This window comes from Artemia sp. Qi Xiang Cuo, chromosome 9 (genome assembly GCF_049724085.1).
Source record: "Artemia sp. Qi Xiang Cuo chromosome 9, ASM4972408v1, whole genome shotgun sequence".
Lineage (NCBI taxonomy): Eukaryota > Metazoa > Arthropoda > Branchiopoda > Anostraca > Artemiidae > Artemia > Artemia sp. Qi Xiang Cuo.
In genome coordinates, this window is record NC_142802.1 from 40,718,192 (window position 1) to 40,735,221 (window position 17,030).

At 35.5% G+C, this 17,030-nt stretch overlaps 1 protein-coding gene across 2 annotated transcripts in view; it reads left to right on the plus strand.

The window, feature by feature from the left end:
• The window catches only part of LOC148948651 (armadillo repeat-containing protein 8-like), an 81,611-nt gene that overhangs the window by 54,658 nt on the left and 9,923 nt on the right, over nucleotides 1-17,030 (plus strand). For both annotated transcript variants that reach the window (XM_089094030.1, XM_089094031.1), the window contains exon 8: nucleotides 1,440-1,649. In XM_089094030.1, the coding sequence (XP_088950156.1) occupies nucleotides 1,440-1,649 (210 nt within the window). The remainder of the gene's footprint in view (nucleotides 1-1,439; nucleotides 1,650-17,030) is intronic.

Below are 17,030 nucleotides of genomic sequence, written 5' to 3' on the forward strand. Positions count from 1 at the left end.
CCTGGATGCACATAATCTCTTGATTCATTTCTACATCCTACTCAACATTCCCTGGAATTTTCAACTTCATACCTTTAGTCATTCTTGAGAGGTTTCACATACACCTGTATCCACGTAGAATCTTTTGATTTAGTTCAACATTCCCTGAAAATTTCAGATTATTACTATGATTCATTCTTGAGATATTACGGATACGTCTCTTCGACAACCTGGATGCTCATAGCTTCATTGGATTTAGTTCAACGCCATTTTGACAATCCGGATGTAAAAAGTATCTTCAATACTTTTTACATCAATTTGATACCCTTATCAGTTCCTGGAATACCCTTAGCAGTTCCTGGAATATTGCAAATACACCCGTTTGAAAACCTATATACGTAGTATCTTTTGATTTAGTTGAATATTCCCATCACCGTTTTCTGAGAGTTTAACTTAATACCCTTAGCCGTTTTTTAGACATTGCAAATATGCTTTTTGACAACCTGGATGTACATAGCGTCTTTTGATTTAGTTCAGCATCCCCTTATGTTCCCTGGAAGTTTCAACTTAATGTTCTGAGGTGTCTCTGAAATTTGCCAGACATGCCCTTTCGACAACCTGGTTGCTCATAGTTTCTTTTGATTAAGTTCAATGTCCCTCTCAGTATTCCGTGAAACTTTCAACTTAATACACTTGGCCATTCCTGAGAAGACACACGAGTCACCTCTGCCCCCCCCCCTCATTTTGCACTACGAAACATATTTTTAAACAACTTTTTATTTTTGTTAATAGCGACGATTTTCTTTGGTCCTGTGGGGACTATGCCATCCTGGTAGGCATATTTATTGGAGCTTTCGACTAATTTGAACGAAATACCCGCCTCAAGTGTTATGGAATGTCTTTGGAGGCTACGGAGGGAGGGGTAGCAAAAAGAGCAAGGAAGGATGGTTTCTCTTTATCAGTTTTGTTTCTTAAAAAGGGCATTAGAACTTCAATTCCCAATTGAATGAGCCGTGAGCTTTTTGTTTTGTTGACTGTGCAAAGACTCTATGTACTCAAATGTTTTTGTGCGCAAGTGACTATATTTCAAGTGGTGACCAATGTCATGTTTTCGTGGTAATTTAATTCTGATGGTGCTATAGGAAATATCATTGCTACCACAGACATTGCCCAGACCAATATTAAAAGATCAGAAATTGCAATTTACTTTAATTGTCCTGCATAAAACCCAACTGCTTCATTGAATTTGATATTTTGTTACTTGTTGACTTTGTTATGGGATCACGCAGGTGAAATATTCAGAGATTCAGAGTAAATTCTAATAATTGTCCGTTGATTGAAACGAGTTCGTTTTGGGACAAAATGTGGACACCCACTGTCAATACAATCCATCACCTGACCTCCCCTGTGCGTAGTTATGCTTACAGTGTGTCATTTTACTTTGCAAATATTTAATTCAGGATCATTCTGTTTGGCGACCTGTGTTGAATTTGATGATAACAGGAGACGAGGGTGTACAGAAAGCAGCTTCTGGAATACTTTGCAATCTTCTTCTTGAGTTTTCTCCATCTAAAGAGCCACTTCTTGATAAAGGAGCATCGAGTCTTTTGGGACGACTTACTGCGTCTTCAGACCCGACGTTACGGTTGAATGGTGTTTGGGCACTTATGGTAAAATTTCTATTTTACTTTGTACATTATAAGGCACACTCTGTACTGTTATTTAAAGTTTTTAAGATGTATCTCACAAAACTTTAGCTTTAAAAATCAATTTTTAGTGAGCTCATCTGCCTCACCTTACTGTAATCACAAAATACGGAGCGTAAAATTAGATGTTAAATATCTAAAATTTCCTTAGATTTCATTATACTATGATTTACCTTAGATTACCTTAGATTTCATTTTGCACTATGAAACATATTTTTAAACAACAGCTAAATTTTGTTATAAGCGACGATTTTCCTAGGTCCTGTGGGGACTATGCCATCCTGGTGGGTATATTTATTGGAGCTTTCGACTAATTTGAACGAAATACCCGCCTCAAGTGTTATGGAATGTCTTTGGAGGCTACGGAGGGAGGGGTAGTAAAAAGAGCCAGGAAGGATGGTTTCTCTTTATCAGTTTTGTTTCTTAAAAAGGGCATTAGAACTTCAATTCCCAATTGAATGAGTCGTGAGCTTTTTGTTTCGTTGGCTGTGCAAAGACTCTATGTACTCAAATGTTTTTGTGCACAAGTGACTCTATATTTCAAGTGCTGAGCAATGTCATTCGCGAAATATTAAATTCAAATAAACATTTAGCAAAAAGCAACTATTGCCAAACTTTAATAGTTCTAAATAATATCTTATTTAAAGACGTAGTCACTATGTCTTGGATTTTATACAATTTAAATTTAACGTATCTATAACTCTAAGGCGTATCTATAACTCTAGGCTATTGGATAGAAAAAAGACCTTTTAATGTACCACTTCAAGTATCTTTGACCTGTTTACCCGTTTAGCACCTTTAACCTATTATGTTTTTATTTTCAAATGGTCCGGTTTCATCATATGTAACTAAGTATAAATGTAACCCAGAAATTCTGTCTCATTTATCAAAATGTTAGCCCCAAAAAAAGGTTCTCAAAGAAAAGGAAAATCCATATTAAAACCAAAAACGAACAAAAATAAAGATATAATTCAAACGATATAATTCAAATATAATTCAGATATAATTCAAATATAATTCAAACGAAAAACGAAAAGGGATTATTATCAATGAATGAATGGAAACCAAAACGGAAAGAATTGAAAATGAATAACCATATCAACTGATGATATTAGTGCAATTGCAACAAACAGGAGTGCCCCTAAACCTTGTAAAGGCTTGAGTGGCATTTGTGTTTTAAGCAGTGTGTCATAATGCCAACACCAGCGCAACAAACATACAATAGATCAAGTCTAATCAAGGCTTACAAAATAAGAGTAGTGCTACCGCTCCCCCTCTCAAACCCTGTAAATGGCTCGAGTGTCATTTGCATTTCATTGAAAATGATTGGTGCCGAGAAGAATGTGGTTTTTATTTTTGTAAGTATCGACAACAAGAACAACAAAAGGCAGGAAATCACCATGATAATCAAGATTACTGAAAAGAACTAATAAAAGTAGACTGTTTGTTCAAAATAAAATTGTATTAATCCCCTGGAAGTCTGAACAATTTTTGATTTAACAATATTATAATTATAGGAGAGAAAATGTTTAAAATACATCGTGTTTTCAGTGGAGCGCAAATGACTCTATGACCTTCAGAAGGTCTAGGGGTGTTGGTCCTACTCCTGTTTTTTATACGATTCGTTTATTCGTTTTTCGTAGTACCTTTTATTTTATGTTTGTTGTGATTATTCATTGTAATATCTATACGTTAAGAGTTTCATTTATTCATTGGCACATAATTTATATTTGTTTTTAGTTTGAATTTGAAAGTAAAAGTAATGACTCTTTACTTTTCTTCGAAAAATTTATTTTTTGGAAAGTTTTTTTGATTATTTCGTTCTTAATTAACAAGTTTTTTATTGGTCAATAATAGGAATGTTCATATTGTTTAAGCTCTTCTGCATAAGTATTAAGATTTTTGAGTGCTATTTCGATTGTGGACAAAATCTGAATATTTTGTCTAGATTTTTGAATAACAGTAGTTTTTTGCAATAAAGTATTTGTTGGGGGTTGAAAATCTCCTATTTTCAGTCCTTTATAAGGCTGAAGCCGTTTTGATCTCCCTCCTGCAGACACCCTTTAATTTTGTTTTGTTGTTAAAAGAAGTTCTCTTAATTTAGGTTCCTTTAGCCTAAGGATTTTAACTGAACTCTGTCTACATGATTTTTAATTTCAAAGCAGATCAGCGTAGAAAAAAGAAGAAAAACTATTCCTTCTAAGCATCGATATAACCCATTTTTTCCAAAGTTAATCAAGAAAAACAAAGTTTTTTTTTGATGGGAGAAAAGAACAAAGATGGAAATCAAAAAGAAAAACAAAATCATTACTTTGTGTTATTTCAAAGATGCTTGTATTATCTTAACTTTTAGTTACTATGTGCCATGGTTCGTTCTATACTATATTTCAGCTATATCCGATGAAACTTACATAGTCCCCATTTATAACGAACTATATCGATCCATTATGTATTTCTTATATTATATTGTCGAAAAATAAATGTATATAAATATTGTATTCACTTTTTACGTCATATATGGTTACAACCTACGATTATGACGTCATTCAACAAGCTTATACATGAAAATGTATTTTTTTTTGTAGAAAATGATCCTATTTTAAAAAATATTTATTTTGTTATACTTCCGACGATGTGACAAACTTATCTTTGACAAGATAACGTAGCACAAGTATCTTCTGAACAGTTGCTTTTGAAAAGTTGTACTAAAATATTGCAAAACTCACAAAACTAGATTAAAAAAAATTAAAAATCTGTTCAATTTAACGGCGATTTTTGATTTAACAGCAATTGTAAAAATATCCTGTCTGTAAGAGCTGAATAGAATCAATATCTGTGAAAAATTACCTCCACTAGATATTTTTTTCAAAATAAAATAAAAAGGGTAGGAATTAGAAACGACTTGACTCGTTCAAGTAACTTTGTAATTCTTTCAGTAAAATGAATTTGTTATCAAAGATCGTTGAATTGGTTCTACCAGCATCAGTTGCTGTCGGACTTCTTTTTTATTTTGAGCGGAAGAAAGGCTACAAAGTTCTAGATACCGTTGAAGTTTTTTGGGATAAAGCTGTGAAAGGCTTTGAGGAGCTTCGTTTAGACAAGGTCGGAAACGATAAACGTGACAACGCTGGCTCGGAGCATCAGAAAAGTATCGGAAGTGAGCAAGATGTTATCGCTGACAATGCTACTCTGATTGGTAAAAACAGTGGTGACTACACAAGTAGTAACAATTCTGAACGTACATCACCTGCTGCTCAAAATACTGTTAAGGATTACGACAGAAGTGAGGCGAAACTGCCATAAACAATATACGGTAAAAATGCTTATAGACGGAACAAGAATGTATATGCTTTCCTCTAGGGAATTGACAAAATTATAGCTGACAATGCTACTCTGATTGGCAGAAACAGCGCTGATGACACAAGTGTTAAGAATTCTGAAAGTATAAATTCCCCTCCAGATAAAAACCTCACCTAATGTTTAAACCCTGTATTCGCTGCCCATAATCATGCTCAAATGTTTCTTATGAGTCTACTCCAGTGCTTAGTAAATCCAGTCCATCTGGGACAAGTTGTAATGCAGAAAAAGCACAACTTCAACTGTTGGCTTAGTTGTACCTGCAGCTATTGGCTTAGTTTTATCTACAGCTGTTGGCTTATTTGTATTTGCAGGTGTTCGCTTAATCGTTCCTGTAGTTGTTGGCTGAGTTATACCTGTTAGCTTTATTGCACATGCAGGTGATATCAGATCAATATATAAGTGTGTTGCATATGATGTTCCAGTGCCCTGCTAGCTGAGGAGAAATAACGGAGACAAAAAGACGCCTTTGATGAAGAATATCGTAGTTCAAGTAATTTTTCTTGTTTTTCAAGCCAGTAGATTTTCCTCGTTATTCAAGCCAAGGGACGGTAAGTTTCTAATATAGGGGTTTCGGACAAGGCAGTTCTAATAGTGTACTTCTTGTTTTGATCTGAAACTATGTTTAAGAGTTATGGGCTATTATATTTCTTAGAATTGGATTTTATCGTCTCTTTCTAGGTTTACGTGAATTTACCGTTAATACCTTACCTAGATATATACTTAATAACAAGCAGGGAAAAGTCTTAGGCCTTTTCTCTTTTAGAGTAGTAAGAGGCGAATCTCAAAGAATCAGGTAACAAACTAAGTCCCATATATGCAATGGTTTGTTATTCTATTGATTGTCTTTTAATTTTTTTTTCAAAATGCGTTTTTCCACTTTAATCACCATGGCTATGGTTTGCTTTTTACTTGGTTGCAGTTACTGTTGCAACCATGATTTGTCTATTGCTCCATGTTAATCATATGCTCAATAATGCATCGTGCACTGTCAATTAACGAATCCCAGTGGCTAATAGGTTAAAACTCAAATTTGAAAGAGGCGAGATCGAGCCATTTTGCGATTACAAATGTCAAAGCACTTTATAAATGAGTTTGTCGAACGAACTCAGTTATAGGTGTGATTGCATCTGTAAAAAATCAATGGATTTTTGCCGCAATGAAAAAAATACAAGTTCGTTTATTTTTTTTTCCCTTGTAAATGTGAAAGTGGACCAAATATATGAATGACTCTATTTTTAGGAGTTTTGGGTTTTTATATTTCTTAGCATTGGACTGATCGTCTCTTACTAGGTTGCTAGCTACTGCTGCAACCCAAATTCACAAATATATTTATTTATGAGAGGCAGCCTGGCCGAGTGGTCCAAGGCACTGGTGTTAGCCACCAGTCTCTTCGGAGGCGTGGGTTCAAATCTTACCGCTGGTATTATGTTTGAAAGACTGCAGTTTGAAAAGACATCAAAAATGCAGTTTTTGGTGGAAAAATTTATTCTCTTTTAGAAATAATTTATTTTAGTTACTATAGATTTTTAACCCAATTAATTTCCTTTAAAACGATCCATTGAATAACTCTCTACGATGTTCCAGTGCCAAGCTATCTCTGGAAACAAAGAAAAAAAAAATATCCCGTTTAGGCAGAATGTTGTAGTAGCTGCCACTTTTCTTGATTTTCAAGCCAATATATTTCCCTTGCTGTTCAAGCCAAGGGACAGACATTTTATTACTATACAGGGTTTCGGACAAGGCGGTTCTAATGGTGTACTTTTTGTTATGATCTGACTCCCTTTTTAGGAGCTATGGGTTTTTATATTTCTTAACATTGGACGTGATCGTCTCTCACTAGGTTGCTAGCTACCGCTGCAACCCGGATGTGCCCGAAAATCAAATGCATAAGTAAATTTTGGCTGCTTCAAGAATGCTAAATATAGCATGCCAAATTAAAACAGAATGAATCAATTCTACCTTAAATTTACAAGGAGGGGGAGCAGCGTTATATATTGTTCTTATCTACCTTTGTAAATACGCATTTATTGCTCGTATTAATCTATTGCTATTAGTTCAAAGAAAAAGAAAATGCTGATTAAGTCGAAACGTTCTTACCAAAAGAGGCACCACTAGCAGGGTTTTAAGACAACATAGAGAAATGTTTAAGGGCCAAGGCGATGTGAAATTTCGTATAACAGTTGAGTAAGAAATGTTATTAATGTTTTAATTAGGGATTACAACAATTCAACAAATCCTACAAAGAAGAGCTTAAAGTTTGTATTAGTACTTTTATATTAGTATTATATACATAGTTTTCTCTTGAGTTAAATATAAGTGAAAGCCTTCGATAGCTCAAACTGTGGGAGAGCTGATGTCTGACAACCCGCGGTTACTGGTTCGAATCCAGCTCGAAGCCTACTGGTATCATCTTTACAGGTAAATTATTTGAAAAAAACTACGTTTTTTAAAGAGTTAAAGAGGCTGAGTTACAAGGTCGAACCTTAAAACGTACAGGGATTAGGAGGCACAGTTGGGGGCTGCCGCCCCCAAACCCCCGCTTTCGCAGCCTTTAAATAAAAAAAAAATTTAAACTGAAAGTAAGGAGCGACATTAAATCTTAAAACGAACAGAAATTATTCCGTATATGAAAGAGGCTGTGCCCTCCTCAACGCCTCGCTCTTTACGCTAAAGTTTGACTTTCTCAGAACTCTTTTTTTAAACAATAAAAACTTTAGCGTAAAGAGCGAGGCGTTGAGGAGGGCACAGCCTCTTTCATATACGGAATAATTTCTGTTCGTTTTAAGATTTAATGTCGCTCCTTACTTTCAGTTTAATTTTTTTTTTTATTTAAAGGCTGCGAAAGCGGGGGTTTGGGGGCGGCAGCCCCCAACTGTGCCTCCTAATCCCTGTACGTTTTAAGGTTCGACCTTGTAACTCAGCCTCTTTAACTCTTTAGAAAACGTAGTTTTTTTCAAATAATTTCTGCACGTTTTTGTACAGTTCATTACTTATTATTGCTTGACTAACTGTTAGCTGATCGTGTCAGGAGTTGAAGCTGCCGCCCCCCAAACCCCCCGCTCTTGAACATTCTTGTGTTAAGGCTTTTAATTCCTGAATACTCAAATCACGTCGTACAGGGTGCCTCCTAATCCCTGTACGTTTTAAGGTTCGAACTTGTGACTCAGCCTCTTTAACAGCCCCCCAACTGTGCCTCCTAATCCCTGTACGTTTTAAGGGTTGACCTTGTAACTCAGCCTCTTTAACTCTTTAGAAAACGTATTTTTTTTTTCAAATAATACACATAAACAGGTTAGACATGCTTTGTTATGAAAATTGACGCGCAGATATTTTCATAACAAATCATGTCTAACCTGTTTATCTGTATTATTTGAAAAAAACTAAGGTTTTTCGTAAATTTAAATTCGGGGGATAATTTTTTCGGTCTGAAAATATCAAAAGGCCCTAACAGGTCGAATTCTGCTTCGAATGAGTCCTCATTCAACCGGATCCGGTGCCAACTGTGGCCTGTAGGCGTGGCTAAGAAAAAAAAAGAAATGATGATGAAATTTAAGTGGCTATATTTGGTTTTTTGAAAACAGGGAAGGAGTGATCGGATTGAGCTGAAATTTCGAGGATAAGCTTCCGGGCCCTAGGAAAGCTTAACCTTTAAATTTCAGCCCAATCGGACAACGTTAAAGGGGGGCTGTGGTGGGAGGGTCCAAACTTCCGGCCCAGTTTACCCCATGAAGATAAAGTCGGAGGAGGATGAAATTTTGCAAGTTTCTTAGCGACCTCTAGGACCTGAAATCGCTTAACATTGTGTTGGGTCGCCTCTTTATAGAGGTACAAGTGTGCCTCCTTGATTGTTTCAAAGATTTGGCTATGATGTTTTATACCGCTCTGTTATTATTATGTTATATGTTAAAAATAATATTTTCATCTTCATATGCAAGATGATGTTAATAACATTTGCTACTACAGTGCTGTACAAAAAAGTAGTTTTTTGTAAAAAGTAGATTCTAATTTGATTTTTTTTTTTTTAAATGACAAAAGGCACTAGACTTAGCAATTGTCTTTCAAATGCGCCATTAAACAGCTCTCTGTGATTTTCCAGTGCCTCGCTAGCTGCTACGAAAAATAAAAATGGAAAAAATAAAAGATGCCGTTGATGCAGAATATTGTGCTTGGAGCCACTTTTCTTGTTTTTCAAGCCAATGAAGTTTTCTTGTTATTAAGGCCAAAGGACAGTTAGTTTCCTGTATAGGGGTATTGGACAAGGCGGTTCTAATAATGTACTTTTTTTTTTATCTGATTCTATTTTTAGGAGCTATGGGCTATTTTGTTTTTTTTTTACTATGGGATGTGATCTTCTCTTACGAGGTTGGTAGCTACTGTTACACCCCGGATTTGCAACATGTATGTGTTACATTGCTTCAAATAAACCGACTCGTAATATCTTCCTAAATTTGTACAAATCTAAAAAAAGCGCTTTATTGAAAACATAAAATCCACGCAACAAAACACGATTAGGAACAGAAAAGTCCCTAAGTACCCTACAGAAAATAGTCTGATACTTTTGCTAGTCAGCCCACTACTTATGAAATTTGCTAGGGGGATGGGAGGGAGAGTGTACAAGAGCCAGGATTGCAACACTCAAAGTTTAAGTTTTCGCCTGTAAAGATTAAGATGATACCTTATTCATACTTCTTAGCCTTTCCACTCCGTATATGATACTAAAGTGCCAATTGCTATACCACAAGGCACTTACTTAATGACGGTGTTATCAAAACAAATTTATAAAAAGCACCTAGATATAAAAATATAGTTTTTAAATGATACTTTAAACAACTCTCTGTGATGTTGCAGTAGCTTGGTAGTTCTGTTAGTCAGTAGGTGATTTATGAATAATATTAAGGAGGCTGAGATATGAAAACTACAACAGGGATGATTGTAAATCTCAAATTAGAGTTCAACCGTAATTTCGATCGCCTCAAAATCTATATGGCCCATGTTAACATGTTTCATAAGCTACAAACCTATCAGAGACATCAAACAAAAAATTACAGGTCTTTTTTTGGGCATCACAGACCAATGCAGCCAAAATCTGTTTCAAATTTGTTCTCTGTATATGGATCCACACAGCAAACAAACTTATGAATATCATTTTGAAGCTTAATGTAGAGCAGAGAACAAATTTGAAACAGATTTTGGCTTTATCGGTTTGTGATGCCCAAAAAAAGACCTGTAATTTTTTGTTTGATGTCTCTGATAGGTTTGTAGCTTATGAAACATGTTAACATGGGCCATATAGATTTTGAGGCGATCGAAATTACGGTTGAACTCTAATTTGAGATTTACAATCATCCCTGTTGTAGTTTTCATATCTCAGCCTCCTTAATATTATTCATAAATCACCTACTGACTAACAGAACTACCAAGCTACTGCAACATCACAGAGAGTTGTTTAAAGTATCATTTAAAAACTAGATTTTTATATCTAGGTGCTTTTTATAAATTTGTTTTGATAACACCGTCATTAAGTAAGTGCCTTGTGGTATAGCAATTGGCACTTTAGTATCATATACGGAGTGGAAAGGCTAAGAAGTATGAATAAGGTATCATCTTAATCTTTACAGGCGAAAACTTTAAACTTTGAGTGTTGCAATCCTGGCTCTTGTACACTCTCCCTCTCATCCCCCTAGTAAATTTCATAAGTAGTGGGCTGACTAGCAAAAGTATCAGGCTATTTTCTGTAGGGTACTTAGGAACTTTTCTGTTCCTAATCGTGTTTTGTTGCGTCGATTTTGTGTTTCCAATAAAGAGCTTTTTTTAGATTTGTACCAATTTAGGAAAATATTACGAGTCGGTTTATTTGAAGCAATGTAACACAGACATGTTGCATATCCGAGGTGTAACAGTAGCTAGCAACCTAGTAAGAGACGATCACGTCCCATAGTAAAAAACAAACTAGCCCATAGCTCCTAAATCTAGAGTCAGATCAAAAAAAAAGTACACTCTTAGAACCACGTTGTCCAATACCCCTATACGGGAAATTAAATGTCTCTTGGCTTGAATAACAAGGAAAATTCATTGGCTTGAAATACAAGAAAAGTGGCCCCAAGCACGATATTCTGCATCAACGGCATCGTTTATTTTTTTCGTTTTTATTTTTCGTTGCAGGTAGCGAGGCACTGGAAAATCACAGAGAGCTGTTTAATGGCTCATTTGAAAGAAAATTGCTAAATCTAGTGCCTTTTTTCATTAAAAACATTTTTTTCAAATTAGAATCAATTTTTTAAGAAAAACTACATTTTGTACAGCACTGTAGTAGCAAATGTTATTAACATCATCTTGCATATGAAGATAAAAATATTATTTTTAACATATAAAATAATAAGAACAGAGCGGTATTAAAACGTCATAGCCAATCTTTGAAACAATATACCTGTAAAGATGATACCAGTAGGCTTCGAACTGGATTTGAACCATCAACCGCGGGTTGTCAGACACCAGCTCTCCCACAGTTTGAGCTATCGAAGGCTTTCACTTATATTTAACTCCAGAGTAAACTATGTATATAATACTAATATAAAAGTACTAATACAAACTTTTGGTTCTTCTTTTTATGATTTGTTGGATTGTTGTAATCCCTAATTAAAACGTTAATAACAGTTCTTACTCAACTGATATACGAAATTTCACATCGCATTGGCCCTTAAACATTCCTCTATGTTGTCTTAAAACCCTGCTAGTGGTGCCTATTTTGGTAAGAACGTTTTGACTTAATCAGCATTTTCTTTTTCTTTGAGTTAATAGCAATAGATTAATACGAGCAATAAATGCGTATTTACAGAGGTAGATAAGAGCAATATGTAACGCTGCTCCCCCTCCTTGTAAATTTAAGGTAGGATTGATTCATTCTGTTTTAATTTGGAATGTTATATTTAGCATTCTTGAAGCAGCCAAAATTTACTTATGCATTTAATTTTCGAGCACATTCATATATTTGGTCCACTCCCATATTTACAAGGGAAAAAAAAATTAAACGAAACCACTTTGTATTTTTTTCATTGCGGCAAAAGTCCATTGCTTTTTTACAGATGCAATCACACCTATAACTGAGTTCTTCGACAAACTCATTTATCAATTTGCTTTGACATTCGTAATCGTAAAATGGCTTGAACTCGCCTCTTTAGCATTTGAGTTTTAACCTCGTAGCCACTGGGATTCGGTAATTGACAATGCACGATGTATTATACAAATCATGGTTGCAACAGTAGCTGCAACCAAGTAAAAAGCAAACCATAGCCATGTTGATTAAAGTGGAAAAACGCATTTTGAAAAAAAAATGTATTAAAAGACGATCATTAGAATAACACACCGTTGCATATATGGGACTTAGTTTGTTACCTGATTCTTTGAGGCTCGTCTCTTACTATTCTAAAAAAGAAAAGGCCTAAGGCTTTTCCCTGCTTGTTATTAGGTATATCTACGTAAGGTATTAACGGTAAGTCATGTAAGAGACGATAAAATCCAATTCTAAGAAATATAATAGCCCATAACTCTTAAACATAGTTTCAGATCAAAACAAGAAGTACACTATTAGAACTGCCTTGTCCGAAACCCCTATATTAGAAACTCACTGTTCCTTTGCTTGAATAACAAGGAAAATCTACTGGCTTGAAAAACAAGATAAGTTACTTGAACTACGATATTCTTCATCAAAGGCGTCTTTTTGTCTCCGTTATTTCTCCTCAGCTAGCAGGGCACTGGAACATCATATGCAACACACTTATATATTGATCTGATATCACCTGCATGTGCAATAAAGCTAACAGGTATAACTCAGCCAACAACTACAGGAACAATTAAGCGAACAACTGCAAATACAAATAAGCCAACAGCTGTAGACAAAACTAAGCCAATAGCTGCAGGTACAACTAAGCCAACAGTTGAAGTTGTGCTTTTTCTGCATTACAACTTGTCCCAGATGGACTGGATCTACTAAGCACTGGAGTGGACTCATAAGAAACATGTGAGCATGATTATGGGCAGAGAATACAGGGTTTAAACTTTAAATAAGGTTTTTATCTGGAGGGGCAGAGAATACAGGGTTTAAACGTTAGGTAAGGTTTTTATCTGGAGGGGAATTTATACTTTCAGAATTCTTAACACTTGTGTCATCACCGCTGTTTCTGCCAATCAGAGTAGCATTGTCAGCTATAATTTTGATCATTCCTAGAGTAAAGCATATACATTCTTACTCCCTCTGTAAGTATTTTTACTGTATATTGTTTATGACAGTTTCGCCTCACTTCTGTCTTCATCCTTGACAGTATTTTCAGTAGCAGGTGATTTACTTTCAGAATTGTTACTACTTGTGTAATCACCACTGCTTTTACCAATCAGAGTAGCATTGTCAGCGATAACATATTGCTCACTTCCGATACTTTTCTGTTGCTCCGAGCCAGGATTGTCATGTTTATCATTTCCGACCTTGTCTAAACGAAGCTCCTCAAAGCCTTTCACAGCTTTATCCCAAAAAACTTCAACGGTATCTAGAACTTTGTAGCCTTTCTTCCGCTCAAAATAAAAAAGAAGTCCGACAGCAACTGATGCTGGAAGAACCAATTCAACGATCTTTGTTAACAAATTCATTTTACCGAAAGAATTACAAAGTTACTTAAACGAGTCAAGTCGTTTCTATTTCCTACCCTTTTTAATTTATTTTGTAAAAAATATCTATCAGAGGTAATTTTTCACAGATATCGATTTTTTTCAGCTCTTACAGACAGGATATTTTTACAATTGCTGTTAAATCAAAAATTGCTGTTAAATTGAACAGATTTTTAATTTTTTTTATCTAGTTTTGTGAGTTTTGCAATATTTTAGTAAAACTTTTCAAAAGCAACTTTTCAGAAGATACTTGTGCTATGTTATCTTGTCAAAGATAAGTTTGTCACATCGTCGGAAGTAAAACAAAATAAATATTTTTCAAAATATAATCATTTTTTACAAAAAAAAAAAAATGCATTTTCATGTACAAGCTTGTTGAATGACGTCATAATCGTAGGTTGTAATCATATATGACGTAAAAAGTGAATATAATACTTATACACGTTTATCTTTCGCAATATAATATAAGAAATACATAATGGGTCTATGCAGTTCATTATAAATGGGGACTATGTAATGTCTCATCGGATATAGCTGAAATCTAGTAAAGAACAAACCACGGCAACTAGTAACTAAAAGTTAAGATAATACAAGCATCTTTGAAATAACACGAAGTAATGATTTTGTTTTTCATTTTAATTTGCATCTTCGCTCTTTTCTCCCTTCAAAAACTTTTCTTGATTACTTTTGAAAAAAATGGGTTATATCGATGCTTAGAAGGAACTGTTTTTCTTCTTTTTTCACCCTGATCTGCTTTTAAATTAAAAATCATGTAGACAGAGTTCAGTTAAAATCCTTAGGCTAAAGAAACCTTAATTAAGAGAACGTCTTTTAACAACAAAACTAAATTAAAGGGTGTCTGCAGGAGGGGGATCAAAACGGCTTCAGCCTTATAAAGGACCGAAACTAATGGAAATTTTCAACCCCAAACAAATACTTTATTGCAAAAAACTACTGCTATTCAAAAATCTAGACAAAATATTCAGATTTTGTCCATAATCGAAATAGCAATGAAAAATCTTAGCACAATTCTCAAAATGTTCTGCCCATCTCTTTTTAACTCTTTCCTTATCACTAATTGTGTCCCTGTTCCTATCTTTAACTGGGACAAGTCTGGATTGACTACTCTCTCTCAGTTTATTAACATGCCAGTACAATATTTTACTATTATGCTGTCTAGCTGCATCTTCCAGATCCTCGGCAATTTTATCCATGGCCTCCACTTCACACCTCCCTAGTTCATATTCTAAGGCGTTCTCCCCTTTCTTGTTGTTTTCATATGATCTATCACTCAGATAATTCTTGTACAAATCCCCTTCTTCTCTCTATTAAACATAAAGCTTTTTCACTAATAATCCTAGCTGCAGTCCTAACATCTTCCCTAAGACAGCATTAGCAACTTCACATATTGTTTTTCTAAAATTATCCAACCATCTTCCACATTGCCAAATTTTAAACTCTTAAGTTTAATATTCAACTGTTCCTGGAAAGTTTCTCTCAAATTCTTATCTTGGATTTTACCAACATCATAACTTCCTGGGAGGTAGTTACTCTTCCGAAATTTCAGCTTTAAATTAAGCCTAGACACTACTAGATGGTGATCTTTACTTTTAACGTCAATAACAGCTCTCCTATGTACCCTAGTATCTTCTGTTGATTCTGCCAGTCTTCGGTTTACTATAACATAATCAATAACGTTTGCTGTATTCATCACGTGAATGCCATGTCAACTTATGGGTCATTTTTATGACCAAATACCGTATTGGTTATAACTAGATTGTTATACCTACACAATTACAACAGTCTGTAGCCATTACCGTTTTCTTTTCCTACACCAAGTTTACCTAGGCTAGGATACCATCTATCCCTATTTCTACCGACCTGGACGTTAAAATCTCCTAGTAAAAACACCATATTTCTCCCTAGGACCCTGTCTATTTGCTCCTGTAATTGTAAGTAAAATTCATCTGAGTCACTTGTATCTCCGTCAGTCGGTTCTACAGGGGCATATGCTTTGTGCAATCCTGGGCCCTTCTTGGTCACAACATGGTTTTCAGCACTTGGCGATGCTCTTCTATCAACAAGAGTCGAAATCGTGCACAGACAGTCTCAAGCCTTTTACTTCCGACTCATTATATGTTTATGTCTACAAATATTATGCTACTATTTGGAGGCAACCCATAGTAGATAAATCAGCTAGGAAGAAGTTTTTCAGCCTGAAAACGGCCGTCAAAACAGATGAAGCCCAGAAGAATTATCCATTAATCAGAACCCCGTGAGAATGCTGTGTCGTTTAATAGGCTATAATTTTCTCGAGTGGTGCCACTCCTCAACTGGGAATAGAGTTGACCGCAAGGTCCCCAGTCTTGAAGGTAGCCCGAATGGGTCGAGGCAGCCCTTTTCAGAGGCCGTTGTCCATAGATCTGGATCTTACGCCCTACCGCAGTTGTCCACCTATAGAGGATCGTCCCACGATGGTGTTCTGGGTCACCATGCAATTTAATCCATTACTGGGAGAAGGTTTGTAACTCATGGGATGTGTGGACACGCCGGTGGGCCCTGTTGAGTGTTCATTTGAGAGGCCATCAGCCTCCTCTACCTGTATTTATGACCCAGGGTGAGGGTAACCCAGTTTCTATTATGGACCCCCAGGGACAAGGTCCCACCTTGGTCCGTGCCTCCTATGGATGTACCTTACCTATCTCTAGGGCGTTCCTCTATCGCCACCTGAGGATACGCTGAGTAGTCTTGTGAGGCCCCTAATGAGCAGTAGACTCAAAGTATTTATTTGGGAATAAATTACAAAAAAAACTTTTTTGTCGTTCATAGTCGACCGGCTTTTATTGTTGTTTTCCTTTCATCTTGCCTTTTTCTTAAGCCTTTTGTTTTTATGGCATTGCTATAATTTTCTTTTGACAAGAAATGACTGTTCTGCAAAGTTTCTTTTTGAGTGCCATTTCGAAAATGCAACTTTATCTTATCAAACTGAAAACTTGAGAGTTAGAGGAAAATTTACAAAAAGAACAAAAAACTTCTGTTCAGATTAGAGTTATCCACAAAAAGTGATTTGCATTACAAAATCCACTTGACATAACAAAATCGTGCAGTAACGGATAGGAAAAATCTGATTGCTCAAACCGTCACTTGACAAATAGTGAACAGTGAACCGCGTCCAATGGAAAACGAAATTCAAAAATAGAGTGCGCGAGGGGGGGGGGAGGTATATGTGAAAAATAGTCTACCTTTCACAGTGATTACAAATATAGTTTTATTTCCTATGATTAAGGTTACCCGAAAACAGTAATTTGCATTGGATTAGCCGTTTGA